This window comes from Buteo buteo, chromosome 26 (genome assembly GCF_964188355.1).
Source record: "Buteo buteo chromosome 26, bButBut1.hap1.1, whole genome shotgun sequence".
Classification (NCBI taxonomy): domain Eukaryota; kingdom Metazoa; phylum Chordata; class Aves; order Accipitriformes; family Accipitridae; genus Buteo; species Buteo buteo.
In genome coordinates this window covers 6,901,586-6,917,235 of record NC_134196.1, presented here as the reverse complement: position 1 = coordinate 6,917,235, position 15,650 = coordinate 6,901,586, and the positions used below count along the sequence as shown (strand labels likewise).

General features: G+C 42.9%; 1 protein-coding gene across 1 annotated transcript; it reads right to left on the bottom strand.

The window, feature by feature from the left end:
- Positions 1-1,037: 1,037 nt before the first annotated feature.
- C26H12orf50 (chromosome 26 C12orf50 homolog) lies at positions 1,038-13,717 on the bottom strand. Its single transcript, XM_075057758.1, has 9 exons — positions 13,664-13,717; positions 11,749-11,923; positions 9,267-9,443; positions 7,867-7,944; positions 7,663-7,776; positions 4,221-4,340; positions 3,826-4,026; positions 2,241-2,332; positions 1,038-1,100 (listed from the first exon to the last, which is right to left on the bottom strand). The coding sequence occupies exons 1-9, from the start codon at positions 13,715-13,717 to the stop codon at positions 1,038-1,040; spliced, it is 1,074 nt and encodes a 357-aa protein (XP_074913859.1).
- Positions 13,718-15,650: the final 1,933 nt, after the last annotated feature.

Genomic DNA, 15,650 nt, shown 5'->3' with positions numbered 1-15,650 from the left:
CTGTATTGGGTTTGTGTGGCAAGGTTTCGGTAGCAGGGGGGGCCACAGGGGTGGCTTCTGAGAGAAGCTGCGGAGTGAGGGTATGGGAGAGAAACAACCCTGCAGACCCCCAGGCCAGTGCAGAAGGAAGGGGAGGAGATGCTCCAGGCGCTGGAGCAGAGATTCCCCTGCAGCCCGTGGGGAAGACTGTGGTGAGGCAGGCTGTGCCCCCGCAGCCCAGGGAGGTCCACGGTGGAGCAGATCTCCACCTGCAGCCCAGGGAGGACCCCACACTGGAGCAGGGGGACACCCTAAGGAGGCTGTGACCCCATGGGAAGCCCGCGCTGGAGCAGGTTTGCTGGCAGGACTTGTGCCCCCCCACACTGGAGCAGTCTGCTCCTGAAGGACTGCAGCCCGTGGGAAGGACCCACGTTGGAGAAGTTTGTGGAGGACCATCTCCAGTGGGAGGGACCCCACGCTGGCGCAGGGAAGAGTGTGAGGTGTCTTCCCCCAGAGGAGGAAGGAGCGGCAGAGACAACATGTGATGAACCGATCATAACCCCCATTCCCTGTCCCCCTGCACCGCTGGGGTGGACAGGTAGAGAATTCAGGAGTGGAGTTATGCCTGGGAAGAAGGGTGGGGTGGGGGGAAGGTGTTTTCAGATTTAGTTTTATTTCTCATTACCCTACCCTGGTTTGATTGTCAATAAATTAAATTCATTTTCCCTAAATCAAGTCTGTTTTGCCCATGACGGTAATTGGTTAAGTGGTGTCTCCTTGTCCTTATCTCAACCCAGAAGCTTTTTGTTTTATCTTCTCTTCCCTCTCTAGCTGAGAGGGGAGCGATACAGCGCCTTCGGTGGGCAACTGGCGTCCAGCCAGGGTCAACCCACCACAAGAGCACACTTTTTTAATTTCCATTTTTATCAGTTTTGAAATGTTATTGTGTACTTGCTGCACTTTATTTTTGGAATTTGTAATTTTATCATCTTTGGATTTTCCAGTTGATAATATCCTTATTTCAATTTAGATTTTATTTGTAAATTGAATTACTTGCTTCATCTCTTTCTTCTGTCTATATATCGTTCTCCTTTTCTATTCATTTCCATGTCTTCTTGGCTCTGTTGTCAAAATAAATATGAAGAACATTTTGTGCATAATTTATTAGAGTAAAACTATCTGCTCTTTCAGAAACATTTTAAGAAGTAAACCTTCAACACTTCTAGAAGCAACAGAAATAAAAATATTTCATCCTAATATAATTCACCCATGTTTCAAAAGGTTCTGTTCAAGTATTTTCCCTCTAAAACCTTCCCAAGCAGATGTTTGAGAACCATGTGGTACTTGCACAAAGAAACCAAATATGGTAGCAAGCCTGGCGAGGGATTACAGAAGGTGGTTTTAGGTGCTTTTCATCTATGTGGTGCCTCAGCAGAATTTCCACCTCTGACTGGAATCAAAATGGCCTAATGCTGTGTTTGGAAGTGCCATGGGTAAACTCATAGAAATACTGACAACTGGGGCATCTGGAGAGCTTTGAAACACAAAATTACAAAGTTGCACTTTTCTGAGCCACCGGCTTTGGACTAGTCTCCTGGAGCAGACTCATACTCTCCAAAAACTAACAAGACCACTTGGAAAAAGTGTTACTGACCATCTTCTATAAAATAAAGTAGCAGTAAAAGGATTCATCCAAGAAAAGGCAGTGCTTAACAGGGTTCAAACTTATCTCTTTGCCCTTTCAGGGAAGCACTTTCATAGCAAGCTAGAAGACTAAGCTTGCCAGAACTGTGAGGATGCTCTACTAGTTCACATTTCGAACTGTGCAACCGCAGAGCAAACAACCTGTTAGGTCTGTGGGTGACACAGAGAGACTGGAGATAAGGAAATGTCACACTGAAGCACGAACTGCAGACTACAGGTTTGGCCACACTCCTATAGTCTCTGCTGTGCTTTGTGCAGTGCTACAGGCCAAAACCCACTTCTTGTAGCTCCCTGCTTTAACGGCAGGTACGTATTTTGCTTTCTCGTCAGTAATATTGTAAAAAATGAGAAACCACAGGTTAGTTAACCGGGCAAAAGTACATGTCTGCAGACAAACGAAACCATTAACTGCTCTTTCAGACTACTCAGCATTGCTTAGACTCTTGCGGGTTTTGGTCAGGGAAGTTTTAAGAGCACTTTTACATGATCTAGGTGGGGAGAGACACGTCCCTTTTACTAAAAAGACTGAACTGTAACAATTTCTATCAAACAGTTACCTGAATGGTTGTTTTAGACTTAGAGAATGTTTTTGCATGTGGATTTCTTTTCCTCTGAGTTGGTGCATTGTAAGATCCTGAAGTATATTTGTCTGTAGAAAAAACATAGATGTTGTTTCTTAATTTCAGCTACGATTTCAGGAAAGACTCTCTTGGTCCGGTATGTGAATTAAATATTACATTAGCTGAAGTATCAATGAATGCATCAGGTGAATTGTATTCACCACTGAAATATCAGCTAATATTAAATACAGACTCTCTCTCTAGTACTTTAGAGATCATTTGTCATCTTGCGGCATTTGCGTGAGGCTCACAGGATCTTCCAAATGAGGTGATTCTGCCACGGACATCCTTGACTTTAACAAAGTGAATGTTCCTGTGTTGAAAATCTTCCCAAAGGCATCAGTTGCTTTTAGATTAAACTAATCCGTAAACTAATCTCCTGTTTTATCCCTGCTTGTGAAAGCCCTAGATGCAAGGCAATATTATCTTTTTTGTGCTAGACAGCTGATTTTGCAGGAGAGTAAGCTGCCTAATGACTAAACATTTTCTGTAAAATTTGATTAAAAAATAATATTATTAATGCTCTGGGTTTCTGTTAATTCTAGCTTAATTCCATTCATTCAAATTACTAATTCCATAATAATCCCTAAATTTTCAGTTCATACAGAACAAGTAAGTATTACCATAGTTTTCCATTTGGGTCCAAAATCTTCTATTAGTATCAAGCTGATTCTTTTGCTTGGAGCCTTTCCAACCACGTGGCTCAGGTACTGCTGGAAAGAAAGGTAGCAAAAATGGTAACGGTTGTTCTTATGACAAAAATGCTGGTCACCTTTTTTTTTAAATGCTCTATGCTTTTTTTTAACGTGGAAATTTGGTAAGATGTATTCTTCACATTAAGAATGTTCTCTCTGTAACCTCTATACCAAGCTGTCCACATTTAATCAAAGCAACCATTAAAAGAAAAAACCCGCAACTATTCCTGCCCAAGACGAGGCAGTGATGTTGGGACTTGTTTCACTTACCTTTGTTCATCTGAAAGTAGGGGTTACTCTGTATGAAGGAGGTTCATTTTATTGGAAATTAAGACAGGGAAGCACCTCAAGGTGGAGATTCAACCCAGCTCAAGAGAGATGACAGAAACTGACAAGGTGAAATCAACTTCTTAACTTATGATCACTGAAATTATTTACCACTAAATTTTTTGATGAAATGACAGATGACAATAAACCCCAATCATCCAGAGGTGAGGGTATTGGTATATTTGTGCCCATTGGAAAAACATTGCATGCATCCCTCTCTGTTGGGCAGAGAAGTGAATTCCTGCTATGAAGGTAGCTAAATTATCGTTTGTGTATATTCTGTCTGACCAACTGTAAAGCTTTATAAAGCTTTACATGTCTGTCTGTGGATAGTGCTGCAGTCACTTAGACTGGATCAAATTAGACTGGACCAAATTTGCTCTTGCCCATATTTAGCCATAAATCAGTTCATATTCACATGCAGGGACAAATGGAAAGCAGCGTGATACAGACAGGTGTATTTGAGGCATTTTAAGACTCCTCTGTGAGCAGGAACCCACCTGTAGACCTGTTGAACTTTGGTTCTTGGGTGGCAGTGACAGTACGGTAGACTACATATGCTGATCTTCGAGGTTCTGAAGAATTAAAGTAAGTCTTTCCACCAGTTCCTCTCTCATAAGGAATATAAGCAGTTTCATCATCCTTCCTTTGACTCCTTGGTTGGTAGCTTGGTTTGACTTTGGGGTCTGAAGCATGGATTCCTAAAAGTGAAAGAACAAACTTAAGCAATAATGTTGTGCTACTACTCAAAATTTGACCTACTGCAGGAGGTTGGAAGACAAAATTCAAAAACTGGTCTTTGTGGACAGCCCAATCCAAATATAATCAGTTATATCAGTTATATTATTGACCATGTGATGTTCAGCAATGAGAAGCTGATGCTAAAGTATATTACCTCCATTTTCAGAGGATCTGCAACCTGTTCTGGGAATACTCTCTATTGGTCCTCTCCTTCCTATAGTCTCTCCTTCTCTCTTTGTATTATTCAATTTTGTAGGAATTGCATTACCATCACCTGGAAAGGCAACAGAAAGAAGGTTTTAGCTGCTTGTGTGTAAGCAGCACACAGAATGGCACTGTCGTTCTCTCCCCCCCCTGCCTCGATGAGCTAGCGATTGGTTCAGTGCAATTTCCTTTAACCTCTCGTTTTATAGTCTTCTTTCTCTTTTGTTAGTTATTTGGATCCTGTCTAGTGTAACTGAGCACCTGACGCTTAACTCTCATGCTTTCTAAGAAAATACCATAATGCACAGGTTGTAGAAGACTGTGGCTGCAAAGTAAAGAGCCAGCTACAAATTACCTGCTCATTCTTTAGTCCCTCACTTTTCATGAATGATATTTATGAGCCCTATCCAATTGAGTTTATGGTATTTTCAAGATGCATGTCACCATAGTACCTAAAGCCTCTGAGAACTCAGCTGAGGCAATGCTTTGGGGAAACATCTCTGAATGTATCTATCTTTTCAGACTGTCTTAAATGCAGCCCTGAACACAATCCCCTCATGCACTACTGTCCTCTGAGTGCTGACTACCTGCCCAGATACATCCTTTCTCTGCACTGCACAGGTGGTACATGGACCTCTGCAATATCCACGGTTGAGCCCATGGAGACCAATGCACTCCGAAGGACACCATCTGGCTGAACGATGAATTACCTCTTCTGTCTGTAGCATTTAGACGCATCCTGGACACGGGCGGTTCGTGAACGTAACAAAATACTAGAAATGATGCGGCTAAACTTGGAAGAGCCTTGGTTGTGCAGGTAAGCCCGCTTCAAACTACAAACAGAACTTCACAAGGGGAGTTGCAGTATGAAGCAACCACAGTGCTCTTCACCTGTCCCCTGCTACTCTGCAGGAAGACGTGGCTTTGCCTGTTCTTCCCTTTCTCCTGCTAATGTAAATAAGTGCTTTTGGTTCCCCTCAGTTCAGGCCAGAATGCAGCAGAAATTCTGTACTTCTGCTTCAGTTTGGGGGGCTGGTTTAAAGCCCAAACAATCATAAATCCAGCCCAATCCAAACTCCAGTGAAATCCCAGGTGTGGAAAAATACCATGCAAAGCAAGACCATTCTTTCATCCCCTGCCAGGAGGAAAAAAGTTGAATGAGAAACCCTTCTTGAAAGGAAACCAAAATTCTACTGCACAATTACTGCTACTACTATCAATATTTGCAGTAGGTTGAGAAGTTAAAGGTGGACTATTATGAGGCTTCTTAAATATTTCCAAAGAATAAATCACATAAAAGATGCTGTAAAAAGTGGGGATCAGTGTATTTGTGCCCATCGGCACATCGTTGCATTCATCCCTCTTTGCTGGGCAGAGAAATGAATTCCTGGTATGAAGGTGGCTCTATTATTGTTTGTGAATATTCTGTAAAGCTTTATGAAGCTTTACATTTCTGTCTGTGGATAGTGCTGCAATCTACTTACGAAAATTATGCTGGATCAAATGTACTCTTGCCCATATTTAGCCATAAATCAGTTCATATTCACATGCAGGGACAAATGGAAAGCAGCGCGATACAGACGGGTGTATTTGAGGCATTTTAAGACTCCTGTGTGACCAGGAACCCACCTGTAGACCTGTTGAACTTTGGTTCTTGGGTGATGGTGACAGTAGGGTAGAATGCAAGTGCTGATCTTCGAGGTTCTGAAGAACAGAAGTAAGTCTTTCTTCCAGTTTCTCTCTCATAAGGAATATAAGAAGAAGCAGTTTCATCATCCTTCCTTTGACGCCTTGGTTGGTACCTTGGTTTGGCTTTGGGGTCTGAAGCATGGATTCCTAAAAGTGAAAGAACAAACTTAAGCAATAATGTTGTGCTACTTCTCCAGATTTGACCTACTGCAGGAGACTGGGGGCTGGAAGATGAGATAGTCCAGTTGAAATATGGATTGTCCATATTTGACACCAAGAACAGAAATTCAATAGGTAGTGCTAAATCATCTAACAGTTTAAAAAGCAACAATGAGGAAGGCAACTGTTTTCTCAAAATACCTTTGCCTGTTCCTGTATTAGGTGAATTTCTTGGCTCCTCAGATATCCCTTTCTCTTCCCGTACTTCTTGATAGTGATGGCTCTCTACCAGCTCAGTGTGGTTGGTTTCTGCGGGATTAAAATAGCAAGTATTTACTTCTTTAAAAAGCACGCAAAATTTTCATATCCAAAAATGCGGTGATATATTTCCTCTCGCAGAGTTCATGGTTGCAAAATCTTGAAAACAGAGTCAAGAGTCAACAGTTCTATTGAGCAATTTACGCTGGAAAAAGTGTCAGTTAAAAGTGCATGACATGGAGACAATTTTTCCATTCCCTTTTTTGTATTAGCACATAATCCTATTCAAAGCTGTTTCACATAAAACAGTATCATCAAGATTTTATCCCTGAAATGTACATGAAATATACAACAACTATTATTTTTTTGATTAAAAGTAGCAGGTCTTATTTCTGCCCAGCAATTTTTGATGACCGATCTACTGATTGCTCTGGTGTCTTGTTACCTTAAGAACATAACTCTCTCCTAATATGGCATCATATATTACTTATTCAGTAAAAAATCGAATACAGATTTCTTTCAGTCATGTCACTTGCTCAAGAATGAAGGTGAAACCTAATGAAGGGGGTAAATATGTATTAATTTGTATTCCTTTGACCTTAATTATGTTGGATCAAGCCCAACAGTCAAAACAAAATGGAACTCTCTTGTTACTGTCTTTTAGAAGACACTTAAAGGGGGTATTTACTTAATCTCAATTTAGTTATAGAAAAGTTTGTTGTGTCACTACATTTCATCATCTATACACCCAAGACAGCCAGCAGAGAGCGCGAACACCTCTGGGTGAGTGACTCATCTCATCTTCCTGTGGCACTATCTTACGATGCAATAAACAGCCCCGTAAGAGTGCCTGTCTCTCCATTTATCAACAGAGATCCCGGATGAGACATTTCAGCTACACACCTCGCCTTAGGGTGGTTAAAGTTAGACTACATAAATCTTGACCGTTGTCCTGGTTTCAGCTGGGATAGAGTTAACCACGACAACCGTGAAGAAAAATTACATGAAAGACCTATGTTGTGTATCTCAGGAAAGTACACATAGGGTTAATAGCCCATTTCTACCTTTTCCATCTACAATCGATGCAGGTAGTCACCACATGTGTGACACTATTTATGTATATCTGTACGAGGGAAAATTAAGTAAGTTTTTTTATGCTCTTTGTAATAAGCTGTCTTTTATTGTCACTAAATTAAAGAAGCGAGGAGGAGGGGCAAGCTATGTAATAGTTTCTCCCTGTAATTTAAAAGTGGTAAACATTGTCCAAGAGGATGAAAAGTACTTGCCTTTCTGCAAGTGTTGCTCAGTAGCTTTCAAGGGCAATAGCTCATTTTCCCGAGGTGCAGACACAGTTTTTGTTGATTGGTGTTCGTGGGGGTACTGAATCCCATAATACTCTCCTAAACATACCCCAAGAGGGAAAAAAGACCCAAAGTTTACTATATTGGCAGCACTGCTGTTTAGGAAAGAGTGACTAGTTTCATATTTACCAGACTTATAGCATATTTTCTTTATTGCTCTTTCCTCTTCAAGATCTGCAGCAGTCCTAGGCACCCACTCAGGAACACCTGTAGGAAATATTTTTAAAAGATTACTAGGTAGCTATACAAAGACCTTCAACAATTCTTAATAATCAAGGGCCATAGTGACTTTCATTTTGGTCATGGTTGGTTTTTTTTCTGACTGTGACCTCTGCTTCTGGACAGAAAAATGATTCCTTAATACTGGGTATTTCCAAGTGCAATGGAACTGCAGTTACAACCCATACTAAGAAGCTAATATTTGTTGATGTAAAAGGATTCCAAACCACCTTCAGTGCTCATTTTGAAAATGATTCTTCATTTACAACCAAAAGGAAATCTTCTGATTAAACATGTCACCAGGGAGTGCTTGTTGCAAAACCTCTGCCCAAAGTTACTGTGGTGTAAATGTCTGCCAGCAGAGCTGCTGAAGCAAGCGCTCCTTACCTGTCTCAGTGAAGGCTCCTAAGGCGAGCAGAGCCCTGCTTTTGATACCATTTAAGTTAACATGGCTTACTCAGACTGAAGCCGAGTTAGGAAGCACTAACAGGCAGCCCTGCCAGCCAACCTGAAGGGCAGGAGGAAAGCGAAAAGCAGCTTGGGGCTGCCTGAGAACTAGCACAGTAATGTGCAGAGTGCACGCGTGAGAGTAGGTCCTTCTCTCACTTTCAGTCTCTGGGAATGTGCAATTCATTCCTTCGCTATGCATCTCTGGTCTCTCAGGCAATGGTTTAACAACATGGAAAAAAATTAGAAAAAGAAAAGAAAATAAATATATACACACTCACATTCAGTTAAACTAGTTAACATCTTTGTATGGGTTTTCTTTGCCAGATTTAAGACGAACTTCCTGTAGTAAAATGAGACTGCCTATAGGGTTTAGGAAGTCAGTCAAACAAATTACTTAAGTTGAAGTCACACAACCGTCTTTTGTAAACAAACCTGTGACTTCACCTTCAGTGATGAGTGTGTACAGCCCCTGCTCAAAAGTTTGTTTCCCAGAAAAGCAGTGCCTCCTAAACCTGTAATTTGGCCCCTGAATTTTGAGAAACTTGAAGAGTATTTGATGGTCGTCTGAATTGTGGATCATGTTTGAAACTCTGTTTAATGAGGAAGAGGTATGTGAATTCTACCACTATTGAAATATACAGCTAGCCATTTCACAGGAGTTGGAAAACATTGCCTCACTCACATCTGGTGACGAGCAGTTCCAATATTTCAGGGATTAGCTGGAAATTATTTCAAAAACTTGTCAACAACTCTTCTCTAAAAATGTGATGGTTATTATAAGAAGTCAATTGTGAAGTACATTGCAAGAGTTGAAAAAATCCATCCTACTTGCTTGTCAAAGAAAGAAAAAACCCGCTTACGATTCTCTTCCTCTTCATCGTCCTCTTCATCGTCCTCTTCATCATCATCATCATCGTTGATGTTTATAATCACTGGAGGATGAATTGGTAGTACAATATTCTTTTGATTTCTGAGTAATTCTTGACAATGCGCTGGAGGCAGAATCCCTCCTTGGACACCCTGTTGCAATGGGGCACCTGCAGAAAAGAGTATTATATTTATTTTGTTAGGTGGGAACTAGAATATCAAATCCAGGCTCAGACCGGCAGGTATAGTTTTGAAATCATTATCATGCTGGAGGAGTCATTAAATAGACAGTTTGTGCCTTTTAGGAAAAATCTTCTGTGGAGGCTGGCAAAAGAGCATCTTCCCATTACAGAAGGTGTGAAAAAACAGGTAGATATTTACAACATAGGGAAACACATGATTAGTAATACCTGGGCTGAAGTGAGTAAGGCAGTTTAGGACACCACCTGTGAAAATATTTTAAACATACCGAGTAATAGGCAGGCCTGTATCCCTCCCCATGGCATCAATTGTGAGGAATTTAGCAGCGCTAAGCATGGGATTACCTATTTTTGGCTTGTAGACATTTTTTTTCTATTAGAATTTTCTGAATGACAACTCTCTCTCTTACTCAGTACAAAATGTAGATTTTGAGAAGGAATATGAAGTTCATGAAAATAATGTACACTTAATTAGAAGACAATCAGGAAAGACACTCTTTTCCTTAGGAATTTACCCATAATGTTTGCCACAAAAGTATTTCAGTACTGGGATAGCATATTGGGAGAGCCAGGAAATGCAACAGACTGAAAATAAAAATGATGAAAAATGGTGAGCCTATTTGTACTGTTCAAGCCGACCAGTTTGCAACTATAGATACAATCAGGATTGAAGTTGGGTATTTTTTCCACTTTTAAAGAAAAAGATGAAGCATGGGCACTTTCTTTTAGTCCAGTTGTTGTTATTCTTGTGCATCTCTAGCTTGCCTATGAGCGGCATGCGTATCGTATTAGACCCATTTTAATAACGCTACTGCAGATCAGATTTGTCCTATCTCCTGCAAGAGAAAGTAAGATACAACTTTTTAACCTGATAGAGTCTTTTTCGCTGTCCAGAACAGGATATTATTAGCTCTGGGGAGGGTAAGCCAAATCAAGCTTGAATTAGTTTAACAAGATTTGTAAGTGTTGAAATGAATAAATGCAGTTTTAAAGTTTGCAATGTTATTGTGGAGCACACGGACTTTGAATTTATACGTACTGCAGTACAAAGTAAAAGGCTTGGGTCCATTTTCTTGTTCAGATTGTTGAATGTTGCTCTTACACAGGATACCCTTGTCCACAGTGCCTCTTGGGCACGGTCTCTGACTCACACCGCACCCAAAAGCGTGCCTATGTGATATTTACAACAGCACTAGGTGCCAGGGACTGACGCTGTGGCTGTGGGAACTGTACTAAAAGCCATAGGGGCACTCACAGAAACAGCACTCAAGTTCTTGCCTTGGTCCTGTGTGGTTAGTTAGGCTCCACGTGCCCAGGTATGACAGGCTACCTTTTCCTGGGGGATTTTCAGGAACAGAAGGTGTTTGCTTCTGACTAGAGGTCTTTGTGGACTTCTCTTATGACACCTGTCTCCAGCTCTGGCAATAAGCCCCACGAACAGCTCTGGTTTAGTCCACTTGTTCGTGTACCCATGACAAGTCATGCTGCCTTGCTCTCACTCCTCTCTCTGCCTGATTTCTGACAGCTGTCTCGGTTCCCTGCCCTGGACTCTTACCCTGTTCCAGGCTCCAGCTGTCTACCAGGACTCCTGGCAGACAAGAGCTCCTTTTTGAAAGGACTGAGGGAAAAAAACAACTTCAAATGGCGGGTTTTTCCCTAAAGAGTTGTGCTGCATTACACACTATTACCATACTTCAGTAGCCTGCACCCAATGTTCAAGCCTGACAGGCTTATTCAGAACAATTAACTGGAAATACATCTGCACACACGGCACTGTAATCTTATGTTATCTATAGAAGGGTGTCTCATCTGTGTAACATGTTGTGCTCTATCAACAGATGTTGCTGCTAGTGGCCCTACCAACCTCCTCCCCCCACCACACACACTACTTTTCATTTCTCTTAAATGATTACCTGCCTACTAACCATTTTCATTGCTAGAGGGATTTCATCTAGCAAATACCCAAGGAAAGCAACATTTTTACTCCATGGGTCTCAGCAACCTAAATTGCCACTTGTGAACTTCATCTTTCATGTCCCTGATAGTTCCAAAGATCCATAACATGAGAGCTAAAAAAATTCATGTGGCAACCCTATTCAAATGCCAATACAATTCCTTTCTTGGCCTTCAACTTGCTGGGAGAGCAGGTCGTACCTGATTGATTTGCCACAGTACATTTCTGGGCCTTAATATATATTACGTAAGCACCGGAAGGACATTTTTGTGTATTTACTTGCTCTAATGCACAAATTGTTGAGAAAATATTTTTACTCACTGTTGGTAGGCGGCAAAAAAAGTCCATTTATATTACGAGGTTTGCTGTGATGGAAGGCACAGTTGAACCTCACACAGCCTACGGGTTGTGTTTCCCAGAAACAGGGGATGTTGCTGTACTTTCGCTGTAGAAGAAAACAGTTTTCAGATATTGTAAATATAACAATAAAAATGGACTAAGTGGCTTCTTACATGGTGTACCGCTGTGAACACCTGACTATGATTTTGTGGGACCACGTTCTGACATTTTAGAAGATCTAAAGTTATCTCTAAAGTTATCTTAAGCTCCAGGTAGCTCTAAAGCTATCTTGAGTTAGGTCAGTGGAGCTTTCATGAGGTAAAGCAGTGTGCTTACTACACTGCAGACTTGTCCTGAGATGCTGGGAAGAAAAAAACCCTATTAGTCACTTAATGGACACGTGGCGGAGTTTCCTTTCCTGCACAATGGGATAATCAGGTCAATCGCAGATGAAATCTGCTGTGCAAGTGCCAATCTTAACACTAGTGCTCTCCTACCGTTAAAGGACCCAGGTCCTTGGGAAAATAAGGAGTAAGAAACAAAACCCAGAAAGATTCCCAACAAAACCTGAAAAACTAAAAATTTGGGAACTTGCAAGCCTCATACAGACTTGTCAGACTTGGATTTCAAAACACGGGAGAAAATCTTTTGTTCCAGTTTCCATTGGGAATGTCAACTCAGCAGAAGAAAGTCACTTTTGTATTCAGACTAAAAACCGTGCTTGAAGGGACTTGCTTCTTTCTACCTTTATTTCAATATCTCTCAATCTGCCAAACAGATGTGAACATCTCCCCTGTCTCCATAAGGAGCACTCAGAATCACAGCCAAGAGGTTTTTCACAGTGGCAGAACCTGCACCTGGAACCCTCATGAGGAATATGAGTTTGTGGGTAAGTCACAGTAGATTCCCATAACCTCGTGGTTGCCTTAAACATGAATCTCCTCTTTTGAAATGTTTTGGTTTTGATTCATGGGGGAGATGATGCAGTAGTCCACGTGTAACGGTACTACGGTGACAAGCATTTGCAAGTTACTGCAAATACTCAGGATTTGATGTTGTGAGACAACTGTCATTACTCTCTGTTCACAGCATCTCCCAGCTGTTTTTATACAAGACAAACAGAAGCCTCATGGGAGCAAAAGAATATCTACAAGATTCGTTTAATTATTTGTTTAATTATTGCTGCTTTCCTCATAGATACACTCCCACTGCTGCTCTCCCTCTATCGCTCAATATGTCACCAGCTAAAAAGTCTGCACAATATTGGAGAGAAAGCACTTTCATAATGAGGGTCACTTTTGTTAGTCATACTTAAAATTATTTTTCTGTATCTCTGCCTTATTAAAGTTTACTGATATTAGCGTCATCTCTGACTATGGAATTCACTTCTCCTTATAACCTGAGGTATCTTCCTCAAGCACATGATAAACTCATAATTCCAAAGAGGCAAGTGCTCATGGCCATTACCCTGAACATGTGAACTCAGGTTTATGTCCTGGATATGAACTCCATCCCAGCCGAGTGCTGGAAATGCCAGGTTGATGGTCATTTCTGCGTGAGTTAGTGTGTGATTTTTTAAAGGAAAACAAAATCACGCTGGGAACTATTTGAATACTTGAAGGTAAGTTTCACCCACTTCCAGACATTAACAGCTGGGTCTCGGAGCAGCATCTCCAAAGCGTGCCACTTTTGGACTGGAGTCAGTACAACCGGGCCATCCCCTGAGACACGCTGGGGTCTGGAGCCAAAACCCACCTCCCAGGCACTGATGCCTAAATCCCTGGTGCTGAAATGGATGCAGTAACGGATGCAAATATTACATAATAAGCCTCCCTTTCAGCATGGGTATATCAAGAAAATCAAGGACACAAACCACTATAAAATCTACAGCATTTACCTGTGCATAGGGGGAGTGAAAATGGGAATAACGGTCATTCCCAACTGCGGCCATTTTCACCACTGGTGCTTCTCCTCCACTCTCAGTACCAGCAGAACATACATGAAAACGTTAAAGCTGTCAACATCCAGGCAAATCGTAATCTTAGCCTGAGAGCGGTAGTTTTCTTTCAAAATCTGGGCCTTCAGAACCTTAGCCGTGCTTCTTCTTTGAAAAAAAACTCCACCAGACAGCAAAAGACACCTGAACGAAGGAGCTGCTGCCTTCTCCTGGCTTGCGGAACCTACGAAGGCAGTTGTTGTCCGGTATAGAATGTTAGCCTTCGGCTGTTGCCAGGGGCTCCTCCAGTCCATGACATCAGCATGGTGGTGCTCTGCGACCTGTCCGGCTTGAACATCTTCGTTTATCTCCATTGCTTCAGAGTAAAATAGGGAAGACTGGACTTTCAAAGAGTCTCCCAGTGCCTCTTTAACGTAAAACGGAGCAAAGCCATATGGCAGGATTTAAATAATGCCCAACTCCTTGCCGCAGGAACTGTGGTCTTGGAAACAAATCTTTGATACCACAAAGACAAATCTTACTTTTTGACTACTTTTTAATCAAAATCCTGGTGCCTAATGTGTTTTTTCTTACTGTACCTCTTTCTTTGGACGGAGGAGCTTGCTCCTTCCTGCCAGTACACTGTTGGCTGTTAACTGCTTCCACTGTTGGGGTTCATTGCTTTTTCTTGCTTCCATGGTGGCCACTGCCACAGCTAAAGCAGAAAGAGCAGCGTACACTTGTGACCCCGTGGGCACAAGCGGTACAAGGCTGGCTCAGCCAAGCTGGGGAAGAAGTACGAAGCCATTGAAATGACTGGAAGCCTCCTGGTCTCTCTAGGAGCCTACCAACTTGTTTGTAACTCGAGTGGTGGCCCCTTGAAGACTAACTGCGAAGGGAAATACCACATGCTTGGCCACCGGGACTTTGTCACTGGAAGAAAGGGATTTCGACAGGAATGATGTCACCAAAGTACCGAATGAAACTGCTGACTGGGATGGAGGTGGGGAGTACTGGCGAGACCTGTGGACGTAGAAGCGATGTGAAAAGGCTCCCACAGTTCCGTAAGCCCTGCAAGTGACTGGGGGGGCACAGGGGAAGGAAAATTCAGGAGAGCAGATGAGGGCCATGAATAACGAACTGTCAGGGGGCAGGAGCAGCCAGAGGCAGACAGTGTTAACACTGCCAAGGGCTATCCAAACAGGGGCTCTTTGTAGCTGCATGACTGTGCCTGAAGGAGGCACAGAAGAAGGTATGGTCAGGAAGAATTAATTCTGTATTGGGTTTGTGTGGCAAGGTTTTGGTAGCGGGGGGGCTACAAGGGTGGCTTCTGAGAGAAGCCACTAGAAGCTTCCCCATGTCCGACAGAGCCCATGCCAGCCGGCTCCAGGACAGACCCACCACTGGCCAAGGCCGAGCCTGTCAGCGGCGGTGGTAGCACCTCTTTGATAACATATTTAAGAAGGGAAAAAAAGTTGCCAGGACTCAGAGACTGCAGCTGGAGAGCTGGAGAGTGAGGGTATGGGAGAGAAACAAGTGTACAGACCCCCAGGCCAGTGCAGAAGGAGGGGAGGAGATGCTCCAGGTGCTGGAGCAGAGATTCCCCTGCAGCCCGTGGGGAAGACCACGGTGAGGCAGGCTGTGCCCCTGCAGCCCAGGGAGGTCCACGGTGGAGCAGATCTCCACCTGCAGCCCGGGGAGGACCCCACGCCGGAGCAGGGGGACACCCTAAGGAGGCTGTGACCCCATGGGAAGCCCGCGCTGGAGCAGGTTTGCTGGCAGGACTTGTGCCCCCCCACACTGGAGCAGTCTGTGCCTGAAGGACTGCAGCCCATGGGAAGGGACCCACGCTGGACCAGCTTGTGAAGAACTGCAGCCCGTGGGAAGGGACCCCACGCTGGAGGGGTTCGTGGAGGACTGTCTCCCGTGGGAGGGACCCCACGCTGGC